General features: G+C 34.6%; 1 protein-coding gene across 4 annotated transcripts in view; it reads left to right on the forward strand.

The window, feature by feature from the left end:
- LOC128225235 (uncharacterized) overlaps positions 1-15,266 on the forward strand; it is a 48,226-nt gene that overhangs the window by 19,579 nt on the left and 13,381 nt on the right. For all 4 annotated transcript variants that reach the window (XR_008259624.1, XR_008259625.1, XM_052935329.1 and 1 more), the window contains 18 exons: positions 102-281; positions 820-954; positions 1,477-1,728; positions 2,193-2,315; positions 2,925-3,068; positions 3,455-3,623; positions 5,578-5,835; positions 6,080-6,279; positions 7,391-7,555; positions 7,762-7,854; positions 8,136-8,339; positions 9,999-10,245; positions 11,457-11,547; positions 11,987-12,092; positions 12,522-12,683; positions 13,776-13,937; positions 14,497-14,661; positions 15,021-15,182. Coding sequence is in view for 2 of the 4 variants with exons in the window: in XM_052935329.1 (XP_052791289.1) it covers positions 102-281; positions 820-954; positions 1,477-1,728; positions 2,193-2,315; positions 2,925-3,068; positions 3,455-3,623; positions 5,578-5,835; positions 6,080-6,279; positions 7,391-7,555; positions 7,762-7,854; positions 8,136-8,339; positions 9,999-10,245; positions 11,457-11,547; positions 11,987-12,092; positions 12,522-12,683; positions 13,776-13,937; positions 14,497-14,661; positions 15,021-15,182 (3,018 nt within the window). In the remaining 2 variants the exon portion in view is untranslated. The remainder of the gene's footprint in view (positions 1-101; positions 282-819; positions 955-1,476; positions 1,729-2,192; positions 2,316-2,924; positions 3,069-3,454; positions 3,624-5,577; positions 5,836-6,079; positions 6,280-7,390; positions 7,556-7,761; positions 7,855-8,135; positions 8,340-9,998; positions 10,246-11,456; positions 11,548-11,986; positions 12,093-12,521; positions 12,684-13,775; positions 13,938-14,496; positions 14,662-15,020; positions 15,183-15,266) is intronic.

A 15,266-nucleotide genomic window follows, 5' to 3' on the forward strand; every position in this document is an offset into this window, starting at 1 on the left:
CAGCCTTTGTTTGTGTACAAAGGAAGTTGACTAAAATGAATAAGTTGTTTCTATAGTAGAGGTGATATTTTTAATAACGTTTGTATATTCAAAAATATCAGATGTCTTTTGTGGTATACCGCCAAAAGTGAATAATGGCCATCTTGTAAGCGCCACTGGAGCAAAGTATTTGTCAGAAGCTACATACGCTTGTGATCCCGGCTTCAAGATAGTTGAAGGAACCACTGGTTTATGCAGTAATATCGGCGTTTGGATTCACCTTCCAGTCTGTGTTGCAATGGGTATGTTTAAAGAATGTTCACGATGATTTATTTACACACAGTCAAAGATTGTACCAAGTCAGGTTGGAAATTTATTGGCAAAGAAATGACATTGAAATTCCAAACGACTTTCATAGCCCAATCCTGTTCCCTATTTAATCTATCACCAACGCATATTACCACCTACATACACGTGCCTTGCACCTTTCAACGTATATAATATTATCATCACAATCATATTACAACCAGTAAATATTCAACCACTAAAACAGCCTTTAAAACCAGTATAAGCAGCTTGACAGAGTGACAGAAGCATTACAAGTTTTGTTTTGCACATAAATGACATGTCAACTGTTCATATTTTATTACCTCATTTGATCCAATGATTGAGCTCTAGCTGTGTATATATGGAATTTGAACATGGTACGTTGAAATGAAAATAGTTAAACGCAACCCTTTCTTTGATTTCATAGTATAATGAGGCATTAAAAAGGAGAATTTTATTAGATAAAATGTAAAGCATGGACGGTTATCTATCGTTTGATTTTTACACTTTCAGGATCAAATTGCTCGACATTAGAAAACTGCGACACCGCAATATTGGTATGCGATGTTATGACTGGAACTGGCGTCTGTCAAAATGGGGGACTGTGCACGAATGGACTGGAAACTGCCTCGTGCGAATGTAAATCAGGTAAATGCATGAAAAGAGCCGTGTCAGGGATATCGTTTTTAACTGCATTTTAACCAAACCTTTTGCAAAGACTGAACTATTTACGGATAGTTAAACACAACTCTTGCTGCATCGGCTAACAGAATTAAACATCAAACCACAAAAATATATCCGTTCAATCTAACAAAACCAACAATGCATTTTTGTTTTCAATTGCGTGTATAATGTCAATATGACTGCGCCAATCATAAAGAAATCAGATCAACCCACTGTGTCTAAATTGTTCAAGTCTTTTTCGCGGATACCAACTGTTTTAATAAATTGACAAAAAAATAGCGATTTAGTAGCACTAGTTGGCTCAAAACAGTATCCGAGAAAAAATAGAATGCTACAAAATTATACCTCGAACATGTTGCAATTAACCTATTAATTGAATATAAATATATACGTATATAAACAATTACCCCCCCCCCCCCTACACACACATTCAAGTCTCTTTTAACTCCAGTCTAAATACAAATTGATTTTTTCTTCACTTTATAGATTATGATGTGCGGCGGTGTTATTTTGATGAAGGACGTGTCGGAATTGCTGGAGGTACAGAAACGTTAGACTTTATTCAAGTACAGAGCCTTGATGAATGTAAAAGCAGATGCTTAAATAATCCAAACTGCGGCGATATGGTGTTTGTGACTTCATCTGGACAATTTCATTGTTTTTTGTATGAGCGGGAAAAGTTTGTGTCTACATCAGATGAATCTACGAGAGTGCATTATCGAAGAATTTGTCCCACAGGTATGAAACATGTTTCTATGGTGAAAGAGAAAATTTGATAATAATAAATGTTGTTTAATTAGCGTAATATGTTTCTATCCGCACATATTCTAGAGATTTAACAAATATGATTAAAAACTTAAATGAAAATATAGCAAATCAGATAGTTGAATAAACATCGTTGAAAAGGAAACGTCAACTATTACGATTTTGCCCTGATAGACGCACCAAGGTATTTTCATTGTCATTTTACTGATTCAATGATATAAATTGTGCTTACCCTGATATAAGTTATTTATCGATCGATACTACACACCTTTACTAGTGTGTACTTCTCTTTGGCTACATGCTACCGATTTATATGACTTAGATTTTAAGTGCTAGAGAGTCTAATATCAGGGGCAGAAGACTTCTATTAGGACAGCTGTGATAGCTACTATATGTTGATAATAAAAAATATATATAATAAATATTTCTTTCTACAGATTATACAGGAGACTCGTGCGAACAAGTTAAGGATTGGTGCTCCGAAGGAAATAACCCATGTGAGAACGGAGGAGAATGTACGCCAAAAGGACCTGTTGGATATATGTGCATGTGTAAGCCAGGTAGGTAGTCAAAGACGAGTGTATGGTATAACACAACCAAGAAACATACAAGAAGGTATAGTCCTGATGATCAGGATGGTACCAGCGGTGTATTTCCGGATTGGTAGCTATTCATAGTCATGACGTAATATCTCATAGTCTTACACACAAGACAGTTAAATAACTGCCAGAATTGGTTCTAGTGTGGTGAGACTGCTAAAACCGGTGTTTAATCTGCATTTATGATAAGCTTTGAGCACTGTTTTTCAGTAAAAAATATACTGATTGAGTATTTATGAATGAGAAATTACTGCGTGCTCTACAATTGCGCTGGCATGTGTTTGAGTATCCATCGATGCGCAAGAGCAAAGAAAGGTCTAGCTAAGAAGCCCATAAGCTAAGCTAAATACTAGGATAATATAATGTCTGCATGACAACCTTATCCCAAAGCTTAATGCGTATTGGTTTTAAGTAATGAATTATCAACCAATACATTGTTTTATTTGGTTGTGACATGAAGATAAGTGAAAAGAAAATAATACTTCGGTGTAGCAATGTTACAATGTAGTGGAATAAAAAAAGTAAGTGTTCCGTTTTGTATTGTATACGTATACTGTATTTTAATCCCAGGGTTCAGCGGTGTTACGTGCAACATTGACGCTGATCCTTGTGGTACAAACCCATGTGCGGGCGTAGCAAGATGCCAGTCTACGGTAACAGAGTATATCTGTCAGTGTGAACAGGGTAAAATATTCACCGGAAGTCAGTGCAGAGGTATGCATTACATGTATTTAGATATCTTATAACTATTCAACTTATATAAACGTAATATATGTCAATTTTGCATGCATGATGTTACGCGAGAGTGTAACATTGTGCTGAGGGGAAAACTAGATTAATCGCAAGACACATGTCCTGCCTTATGACTACAAGCAAATCTTACATGCGCCAAATTCGAAATCGAACTAAAGACGACTCGGGGTGAAAATCGAATGTGTTTACCATAATTGCCATGAATGTCTGGCCAAAGCTTGGGTTATTATGATTTGTTTTACTAAGTACCTTATATGTGAACGATTTAAGACACGTTTTAACATTTAAGGTGTTGTAATCCATTCTATATTTTGATAAATATTATAATACTTTCCTGATTATTGCAGATGATCCCACAAGACCGGTCATTTTAGTTAACAATTTATATGGTGTACTTGACGCGCCAACCCTACAAACACCATTCCGTTGGATCAACAAAACGATTTCTATAATGTTTATGATCAGAGTGCATGCTAGTTCTGACCATGAATTGGCGAGTTTGTTGAATATTTACGTGTAAGTAAAATATTTAAAACAAAGAAAGTATCATTATGCTATCCGTATGAAGAATATAGTGCGTCCGTCTGTAAGTCCTTCATTCCGTCCGTCCGTCGCACCATTGTCTGGAGAAAACCTTAAAAACTATTGATTGGATTTGAATGAAATTTGAAACATAGACAGATGAAAATTAGCAAAAATGCAGAGCGCAATAACTTTAATACTACTCTATTGCTGAATTATCTCCTTCTGGGTTGTCAGTGAAACATGAAGCATAGATACAGGGCAATAAATATGCACAGATGCAGTGCATACGATTCATAATCATACTTGGTGATAACCTCCGTGTTCATGTTCACAGTATGCATTAAGAAGAAATATGTTTTTCCGAGACTAACTTAAAAAGTACTGAAGTTATTTGATTGAAACTTGTTTATGAATTCATAGCAATAAGGGAAAATGTATATTGAAAGAGCGTTAATGCTACCGTTTATAGTTTTATTATTTATTATTATTAACCGATTACTGATATGACTTACTAGTACATGGATATGTATTATTGTAGAAGAACACTGGTCATAAGGTCAATAACAACGTCAGTTTATTTAGAGTTTTTGTTTTAAAACTTCATTTTCATTTTTGATGAGAAGTTCCGGGTATGGGGGGGGGAGTTTTTTGGTATGTTATTCATTATAACCCGTTGCTCATTTTTATTTCCTGTTTTTGCCTAGAGCTTATACTTGGGTTTCCCCCTGCGTTTGTGTAAGGCTTCTGTTATTGTTTTGGTGAAGATTTGGCACACTGTTTTCATTATGTTTCAAATGGTTGATCGTATGCAGTTTATCTGATGCCCTGACCTCATTAACATATTAAAGGATCACAAATCTATATAACATAAAGCAAACGCGCAGATCGAAAATTCCACCAATTTAAGAGCAACGTCACCTTTAGTGTCAAAGGTCGAAATTTATGTCTGCTCTTACTCTTTTGTACCGGAAGAAGGATTTCGAATAGATTCAAAATGTTTTACATATAAGGCTTACGGGCAGAGTACATGTTCCACTTACTTCACTTCGAGATAAAGGTCAAACTTAGGGATCCACGCTGAATTAGTAACCATCAGCTCATTTATAAAATAAAATTCAAATATGTTGGCACGTACGCTCATTATATCAAAACGATTCATTGTTCTATTTCCACTATCAGTTGTTTTCCACGTGTGTTACCAAAATTATTTTTCCAATTTTCACTTCTCTTCAAAATCTTGTGTGCGTGCAGTTGTTCCACATATGGACGATTTCAAAAAAGAATTCACACAAATCCTCGTGACATTGAACTAAAGCGTCGATAATTGTGCTTCTGCCAATCCTGGTGCTCTTTCAAAATTGTTCAAAGACATGAACTCCATGCGGATTTCTGGTTACAATATCAACCGAAAGGAACAACTGGTATATACCTTAGTTCTAGTTATGCCACTGGGTTCAACACCGGCCCCATCCAGGGGTCACGTATTTTTACATGCTGATATAAGAAATTATTTTTCTTCGTCTTCTTGTCTGAAACCGTTAGGGCACAACCATTGATATTTTGTATGTAACCTCGCATCGTTGTTCTCACCACATTCATTAATACTTTTCACATAGGGACAAATCTGGCCTCGCACTGGGAGTCACAAGTTTCCTATAGACCTAAATAGGGACAACTTTGAAAAGAGTATTATATTCTAAGAGGACTGGTTTTTAAAGAATCAATCGAAGCTCTGTGATAGCCTTCGCCTCAGCATCATCATAGGCGCTAATAGATTAACCTTGGCCATAACATGAAATATTTCAAATATTAGTGATGAAACCAAATGCACATGTATTAAGTACTTGAACTTTGCCTTTGATAATTAAGTCATGCCTTTTCGACTATAAATAGAAATGCATTATTTCAAGAATGTTATTTAATGCTTTTCTGTTAATATTTTCAGGCAAAATTCATTAAATCCAAACTACCAGGATTATATGTACTGGATATCCGTTAGTCGCAGAGGAATTGGGATTAAAACGAACATGTCTCCTTGGTTGGGTGTCACGTTTAACGAAGATTTTGGAAGTGAACTCGGGGATGGGAGCTGGCATCATTTGGGTATTGCAATAAATGAGAATGGTATGCTGTCGGCCACTTTAGATGCTATCACGATAGACGATGCTGTTGAAGTTGTATCCCCTCCGGCGGGGGAAAAGAAGTATGTTTTATAGTATACTTTATTTCAGATTATGAACAGTATATAAAGTAAGTAATGTTCTATATTTTTAGGAAGACCCAATCTTTTTGATATTTTGCCTCCATTTGTAGATTTTAAAGATATTAAATAGGGTAGTTTTAATGACTACTTTAAAGGAATGTTGATATATTATTGTAATAAAAGCTAGTTCATTCGTATCTGAATATCAAGTCGTAATACAATGTTTTCTACTTGTTACTTTAAGCGTGCAGATATCTCTTGGCTATTTGAATCTAGCCGAATATCAGGATGTATCAATATGGGACGTAACTTTAACGAGCCGCGATTTCGCACTAGCGTCTGTTGGCACTCAACCATCTGTTAATCCTATACAAGGATGGTGGAACTATGACCCTAAGACCTCAGGGATGCGTCTGACAGAACGGTTGCTGCATAATCTTCTAGGTAAAAAAAGACAATGCAAACAAATGAAATGTTTAGACATTTGTAAGCGTTCTTGCCTTAAAGGCAATTAGTATGTTGTTAAAAATGGAAAAGATGCATCATTAATTCCATTCACTGTTTTACATTTAAGGCCTGGTAATATTTTCTTTTCAGGAATTTAATCAAGAGAGCAAATGCAATCGATTGTTTGATTTTTAAATAATGACTAGTCATTTCATTAAGTCTAGTGTGATTATAATTATGAAACGCGTGCATCAAACAACAAAAGCAATAATAGTAATATCTTCATTAATATATTTTTTTTATTCTCCTTGGCAAAAAAAAAGAAATATCGTAAGAGGTTTGTTTTATTTGATAATGCCAAATTACTCCCTTGAACGTATGAAACGTTTTAGCAAACAATTAGATGAATGACTTTAAAAGTCTAGGTTATCAAAATAAGAATATAACACAAAGGTTTCCAAAACAATGACACTGCTTGATTCAGTAATAAGAGAGAGATGTTTGAGATATTCGTGCGTACTTGTGACTATTTCAATCTCTAATGTTCATCATTATGGCATTACTATGAGTGTTGTCATGTAAGTACTCCAAACCGGATAATACGATGGGCATCATTACTTACTGTTTGCAAAAGGATTTTGCATTTTGAGAGTGTTAAACATTCAATAGTGGCTGTGTAAACTCCCTTCATGATTGATTTATGTTTATGGAACATTTAAAGACTACTTGTTATTGGATTATAAGTAGATGTCACATAAAACAAGAGTGGTTATGAACTGTAAGACTACGGTGAAATTTAAATTATACATTTGGTGTGTGGAACAGTACATGACTCACAATCAAAAGCAGCCACTGATTAACTATCATTTCAAACTTGATATCATAGTTGTTTTTAAATGTTACGTCTGACTGCTCTCGAACTTGTCATTGATTCTTTAAATTGCAATGTAATTGTTGTATGTTTGACTTTTGACAATCATCTCCAATTAAGTTTTAAAAGGTACATTCCTTTAAAGTTAAAATGACCAATTTCCCAATCATTTTAATATACTCCCGTGGGTTGGTACTGATCAAAACTCGTTAACAAAATCTGGTTTAATTGTTTTAGACGATCCGAATATAAACTTCCCGCAGATGAACTGTGATGGTTTTGAAAACATAATGCATGTGTCTGCTGAAGGAGTTGTAGACAGGGATACATTTGTCGGCAAGATTGAGGAGGTCAAAGAAAATACCAATGGAACTCTTACTTTCAAACACTCCCTTCCACCAAGTAAGTCGTCCTCCAGAGCCTGAGTGTGTAGTAATGCCTTATTCTTTTTTTCATCGAATAGTCAAGCTAAAATTTTATTGCAATATTGATCGAAATAATGTGCTTTCTTTACAAAACCTTTGGGCAATTATTTCTGTGACATGTGAAATATATTGTATTGTTGTATTCCATTTACTTGATACTAAACTGAAATACTATTTTTAAAGGTCTGACATGGGGGTTCTATGAAACAGTTATTGTCGGTATGAATAGTAACACCCTCAACTACGGAGAATGCAGAGTGCAGCTTGTGGTAAAATGTAAGCTAAACCATTTATCGTTGGGTTTAATGTATTTTTACATCAGTACCCGTTATGATACAAATACAGATCTACTAGATGAAATTGATAACGCTTATGAAGTGTTTCTTATAATGTGTACTATTGCATTATTATTTCTTGCTTAACCAGCTAATTTTACTAATCATTCTGTTTGAAACTATATAATTTTAAGAAGTCTGTCCTTTAGGGATTTTTAGGCAGTAAGATATAATGAAAAGCTTGACGAGCTCATAATTTTGTAATAAAATTGTTTTTCAAAGACAACGACGAATGTCCAGCAGCTCGATCAGACGACACCCAGAGAAAAGTATGTCCTTCAGGTGCAGACGCCGTGTGTGATCTCGCGTGTTTAGATACAAATGAAGCACTTTTTGCACCTGTTCCTAAATATATATCTTGTGGTACGCTTGGCGTTTGGGATACAAGAGAACCGTATGAAGATCTCGTTCTTCCGGGATGTACAAGTAAGACATATGATTTAACTTTTTTATAAAAAACTTTTTGTCAAAGTTTAATTACTTATTTTTTTATTGTATAATTTGAACAATATTAGTTTAACAATTCCCTTTTTTGCAAGTGTTCTTAGGGCATTCGACAACACAAAAGCTGGTTTTAATGTGTGTAGGTGTAAAAAAGGATTTAAGCAGACTTTACGAAAGAAAATTGTATCAGGTTTTGGTGCAAAAAGCATTTCCATTTGAGGAAAAGCCATTCAACAAAATGAATATGTTTGGGGTGAAAATATTCAAAATGCAGATTGGCTTTGCGGTGATTGTTGCTATTTAAAAGCATATATTTTTTACCAGAAAATGAAATTACTATTATTTTAACATTTTAATTGAACATCTTTCTTACATGAACCATGCTTTCGAAATGAATTTAAATTTGTGGACTTTGTCTTACATCACTTACATCTGCCATGATTACAAATTTAATTAAGTTTGAGCTTGGACTCAAGTTGCAAAACTGTCAACAAAGTCAAAATGAAAACGATCAATCTCAAGTCTGAGTACAGACTTCTAAATACTTCAAATCTTCATTCCACTGTCAAGGTTTTTCTAGTTGAAGATTTTTTGATGCCATTTACTGAATCTTAAAACAATTGAAACTCAGATTTATGTTTGTAAACTGAATGGAACAAAGATAATTTTGTAATTAAATATAGCGATTTCTGACTTCGGTAATTTAGTAATCATGAGCCCCAAGAATCATCTTTATTCCATTCGTTGTACATAAATATGAATAATTGTACAATTTTGAATAGTAACACAATTCAGCAACTTCCATCGTCAAAACTCAACTAGAAAGAAGCTTACAATAAAATATTTATTTGCAGTATTTCCCCTTCAGTCTGAACTTGGCACTTTTTATAATGATGGCCACCGGAGAATGTTTTTTAGATTCATGCTCAGAATAGTGGACATTTAATGTTGCAAAATATCGTTTTAGATGATGATGATCATTGATGTTTGACGAATTGTAGGAAAAGTTTCTTTGTAGCAGTTGCATTAATTTGTTAGCATAATTGTTCGTTTAACAACGTCTTAAAACAAAACTAAAATATGCGCATATTTTGAGTCTTGGGGCCGTAATTACCAACAGTCTCAAGTCCAAGTTTAGACTGAAGTGGCAAAACTCTATATATTCATTTCATTAAAACTTTCTAGTTGACTGTAGTGATGAACTTTGCTGTATTCTATTGCTTGGTGAAACTAATAATCCCTTTTTTTTTTAAAACACCCGAATATAATTAAGATGATTTTGTTATATAATAAAAGTTTTTTTCTGAGTCAGATGTTTACATGTGTACACAATTGTAGAATAAGATATTTCGTGTAGATACATAAATGAGATAAATACTCTCGTTTTAGTTTTTTGACAATAAAACAATTTTTGTAAAATTGATTTTTGAGTATTTTGGCCCGTATTCACTTACATCTTGAGAATGGATTTTAAAAGACCCAATCGACATCAGTATAGTTCCTTTTGAAAAAAAATCTAAAATTAGTGAAAGGTAAATATTTAGCAATTTTATAAGATAATGAAACTATCCAACTTTCACAATACAAAAAATGTATGTAAATTTAACAAGGTGTTTGATGATTATTGTTGATTGATTTCAGTCAGCAGAGACCCAAGGTATGCAGTCACAATCATGATGAAATTTGAAGCAGTGATACATTGTAGAAATTTGAACATAAACACTGCTGTTACTGATAGATTGAACGATATGTTAATGAACGATATAAATGGTGAAAAATGGACGGGACTTTGCACCGGAGCCAATTGTGATAACCTTGAAATCACAAAAGCAGCCTGTATCGACAATACAAAAATGTTTGAAGTTGAATTCACTCTTACATTTGCAAGGTGAGTGAAGTGTTAAATAACTTTTGTCTATGCATCATCATCAGGTATTCCTGTCTAGATTGCCCTCATCGCATTACTTTGTTCACTTATATTTTTAAGGATGAGATCGGTCTAGTGGTATAATGGTATAGGTGTCCGCCTATTAACCCAGAGGACATGGCTTTAATCCCCACTAGGGGATGTCCTCTTGGATTAAAAGGAAGACACAGACTTAATTTTTGTCCAGGGAACGGACTCGAGAATATTCACAATTGAAATAAAATAAAGTAGAAGAAGTGAAATACACGACATTTTGCAAAAAAAACGCACATTCATCGTACGGTAATAATTTGTGAAATATAAGCAATGCTTATTGATAAAGACATACAAACATACACTGAAGTTTTTACAAGAAGCGTTAGATAAGTAATGACACCATCGGCGCGTTATAGTTATAGCTTGTGTCTATGCATTTAAAAACCCCACTATTTTTCCACACAGTTTGTCTGAAAGAACTTATAATGTTTTTAAATACGTTTGATACACTGATATGAGTCTCTTCAATAAGTACTGAGAGTGTCAAAACAAAGTCTGTCTAGAGACGACTTGATGGATGTTCAAACACAAATCACAGAGTGTGATGTCTTGGCAGTGTGGTGGGTGGGGCGCTTTGTTTATCATGGTTGTCAATAACAGCAGAGTGAACAGGATATTAGAATATGCCGTTGACACTACTGTGCTCAGTTTTTGGGACTCGGGTTTCCTCACCGTTGATTTTAAAAAGATAGAACGTACATGGCCCGTCTGATACTCCTGCTTTCGTCAAGATATCACGCTCAATTTTGTATTTTCTTTGCAGGCAGGCCAAAAAAAAAATAAAAATAAATAGGGCAACGTTTCATCATCGTTACATTATCTCTTAGCCGTTGAGGGTCATTGTCGTTAAATTTAGGGATAAATACTATTGCCTTGTCTGGTGCTCAAGCATTTAAAAAAATAATAGGCTACACATTAATCCCTGTCATCTATAGCGATCATCTTATTATTGTATTTGACATTATCAATATTTTTGTAAAGTTCTTGAAATTGGACGGCTGGGCCGAGGCGCAGTTTGAACGCTCGGGATTTAGTAGCTTTGTTGTCACAACTAATAAAACAATTTCGTATGCAAAGATGAAAAAACACGCTATTTTTGTTTTAAGCAGTGCTCTTGTTTTGATTTACTTCTTTAGCAATACGATTACTGCCGTTGGTGGTGGAGAAACGTCGGTGTTAGATGCGCTCAGAATTATCATTCTGTTAGAAAAGGATTTGAGCTTGAAGGTATGGAATTGAGTGTATAAAACTACTGTATCGTTGAACTAGCAATGCAATTCGTATAACAGGGTCGAAAAAGTTCTCTGCAGTTATTATATATCGGGGTTAAACAAGATACGTGATATTTTATATTATTTGTCAAACTTCATTATCGCAATATGAATCATAGAATATATAAAAATGTACGTTAAATAATCACTATTTTACAAAACATAAGTTATTATCAGGTTGTATGGTATCTGAGAAAACAAGACAAGGTATGTCATATTCTAGGTGTCGATGTCGTCGGTTACGTCATTGTGGATAGACTGATGACCATGATTATAAATCAATTTCATTGGACTTATTTAAATTGCCAGATCCAAGATACAAGGCATAATAATTTGACTTTTTATTGTTGAGTTAATGCTTCTTACCTAACAGAAAACAAATCTACTTTTTGAAGGAAATAGCTGAAGCATCCTTACTCGAAGACACTGTTGAAATTAGCATGGAAGAAGTCTGTGGGGTTGGTTACGCTCTCGTGATGAGCGATAAATCCAGAGCTTGTGGTAATTTTAATGTCCTTTATTTCAGTTTTGCTATTCTATTGTATAGGGTAAACGTGGCATTGATTTCGTATTGTCTTTTGCAAACTACTTTTTAGGTAATATTTCACTTATTGTTTAACCTAGATTGCCGCTCGGCTGAAAAGGACCTGCGTGGTATACAATATTCAACTTAAGTTAATCTTATGGTCATACACCATTGACTTCATTCACACTATTAGTCAGTTAATAATAACAAGTACATGTAATCAGATTAGCTCAATCGTTCTAAGATTAATTTACGACTAATATTAAATACCCGCCCACAACGAAATTTGTATGGGCCAACACGACCTTGATTATTTATTAAGAGAGCCCACCTCCCCGAAATTTACCATACTAATTTAAAGATTCTGCAGCAAATGAATGCCTATAAATCTATACTTATAACAGTGCCCTGCGGCCCTGGTTGGAGGTACGACTTAGAGGCAAAAGAGTGTGTTCTCTGTGATTATGGGCATTACCAGAACGGCTTTGTGCAAACAGAGTGCATACCTTGTGGGAATGGCAAATCGACGAATTTCCGCGGAGCTAGAGAAGAGAATGACTGTATAGGTAAGACCATATTAAAATTCAGGTGCACTTAATTTAGACAAAATATAGTCGTCTATTACTGTTTACAATTCGATGGATTAATTCGATGTGTTATAGCATTAAATCGAGGCGATCTTTAACTTTAACCATTATATATTTTGCAACGATTGTGAAGGAATCTCTGATAGCTTATACTAAGTCACTCTCGTTGGCACGATGTTTCGCGAGAGCGTGGTCTTGAGTTGTGCGGGAAACCGGAGTACCCGGAGAAAACCAACTTGTCCGGCTTGGTGACCACTAACCAAACTCACATGCGCCAAGGCCGGGAATCGAACCAGGGTCGCCTTGGTGAGAAGCGAGTGCGCTAACCACTGCGCTAACTGGATAACCGCGATCTTTAATCTGTCCAAATCTACAATAATTTGAGACCGCCATGTATGGATACTGTACACGTGTCACATAGAAACAGCTTAAGTTTGTATTTCAATAAGACTGCGAATGCGGTAGCGGTGACTTCAAACCAACTTCAAACCTGTTGAAAATGTTGAGTGTTTCTTTCCTGGTTTGGACTGAATGACATTGCTTCGTCATCAGTATAAATACACAATGATTTAAGACCCTGCCTGATCGAACAAATAAGCTCGTTTCTCAAAGTTTATTTGCAAACAGGTTTTTACTTTGATACATGGCTTCCTCTCTAGGAACCTTCTCTTTAGTATGTTTACCTTAAATTGGCCTTGCGAAATGTTACAAAAGCAGCAAACATTTATTTCTCTCATGTTTTGTATTCTCATTAATAAGTTTACAAAAACATTACATAAATGTTTAATCTGTTTTATATTTACATATATACCAATATGAAAAGCAAAAAGCAAAACTGTAAAAAAAGGTATATGATGTCAATAAATCCCTTTTATCTAGATGTTCTGGACGAAAAGATCTATGCATCAACTCAAAGATGGACATACTAGCATCTTACAAAGTATTAATTAAACGTTTTGAGACATATAAGTAAGACATTTAATCTGACAAAATACGTACACATCCTGAATGTCTATTAGGGCATGTGCGTTAAACGTTTAAATACAGTGTTAAATAAGATATTGATTTCAGTAACGTGTGAAGCTGGAACATACTATGATGTTGACGAAGAACAATGTGTGGATTGTAAGCGACATTACTTTCAGAACATGACTGGGCAGGACTACTGTTTCCCTTGTCCTCTGGGATATAAAACAGTCGGAAATCGTTCTACCAGCATTGCCGCTTGTACAGGTATATTACAGAGGGCGAAAATCAAGTATATTACTTATACTTGTTAAGGTGTTTGACATATGATACAAAATACTCACTTTAAAGCCTCTTTTAAGCCCTCGATATTTGTAACTGGAAAACCTCGAAATTAAACATTTAAATTGAACACGTACTTGGATGTAGTACCACTGTAAAATAATTCCACAAATAAAAGTCACAGTCCAAGAACTGTTTTTCAACATCATTGTTGAAAGCTAGTCCAACTTATTTAACTTTACAAACGTATGCTATCGGGGTGAAACGGTAATTGTAGAGTACAACCTTAGAACTTCATCCGTAATATGAGGCCTTTTTGCATTTCGATAGTTGAAATGATATGTTTTATTTTGACTCCCTTGAAAATTTAACACGACCTGCCACATGTTTGAAGGGTAAATAATTCGTGAATCGCATAAAAAGAAATCTGAAACACAATTCTACAATCGGAATCACACGTTCGTTAATCCAAAACAAGTTTATTATAGGTAATGTTTTTACTTATTTATGTGAGGTTTAAATAACATAAATGATATACTTGTAGAGGACTGCTTGCCTGGTTATGTTAGAAACCCTCAAAACCTCACAGAATGTGTTCGATGTAAAAGAGGGACGTTTAGGAGTACCCAAGACGATTGCGTTCCTTGTACAGATGGAAAGTACACTTTGGAGGATACTATTGCAATGGACTCGAGCAACTGTGACATGGGTAGATTTTGTTAACCGAATTGTTTGCCTTCCCTCTGACTATTATGACAAAATCAAACTATTCACAAAAAGGATTATTGTACTCCCTACCTTTAGTATACACACAACGACACCATCATACATTTTGTAATTATGGTGTTGAAAGTTAACGAATATGATGTAATATTTACCAGTAGCAGGAATATTGATAGTTAACGCTGAATACACATGAAGCAGAAAATATGACGTTTAATAGACAAAAAAGGTTCAAGGTAGGGTATCTCGGTTAATGGAAAATGTTTTAAAAGTTTAGTTTTAGATTACATAACACTATATTATCATTATTGTATTATGTTAACTTCGCTTACTTTTCTGTTACAGATATTTGCGATTTGGGAGAATTTTGGAATGTTTCTGCAAGCAATTGCCAAAAATGTGATTTGGGGTATTATCAAAATGAAATGTACCAATTACAATGCAAAATGTGTGCTTCCGACTATTCCACAAGAGACATGAGCGCGCAGAATGACTCGTTCTGCGAATGTAAGAGTATTTTTCATTTCATACAAATGCTTAAATACTAACAAGAAATGTACCCTAAAATTAGTATGAAAAAACAAAACTTGT

The sequence above is a fragment of the Mya arenaria genome, chromosome 2 (assembly GCF_026914265.1).
Source record: "Mya arenaria isolate MELC-2E11 chromosome 2, ASM2691426v1".
NCBI classification, from domain to species: Eukaryota; Metazoa; Mollusca; class Bivalvia; order Myida; family Myidae; genus Mya; species Mya arenaria.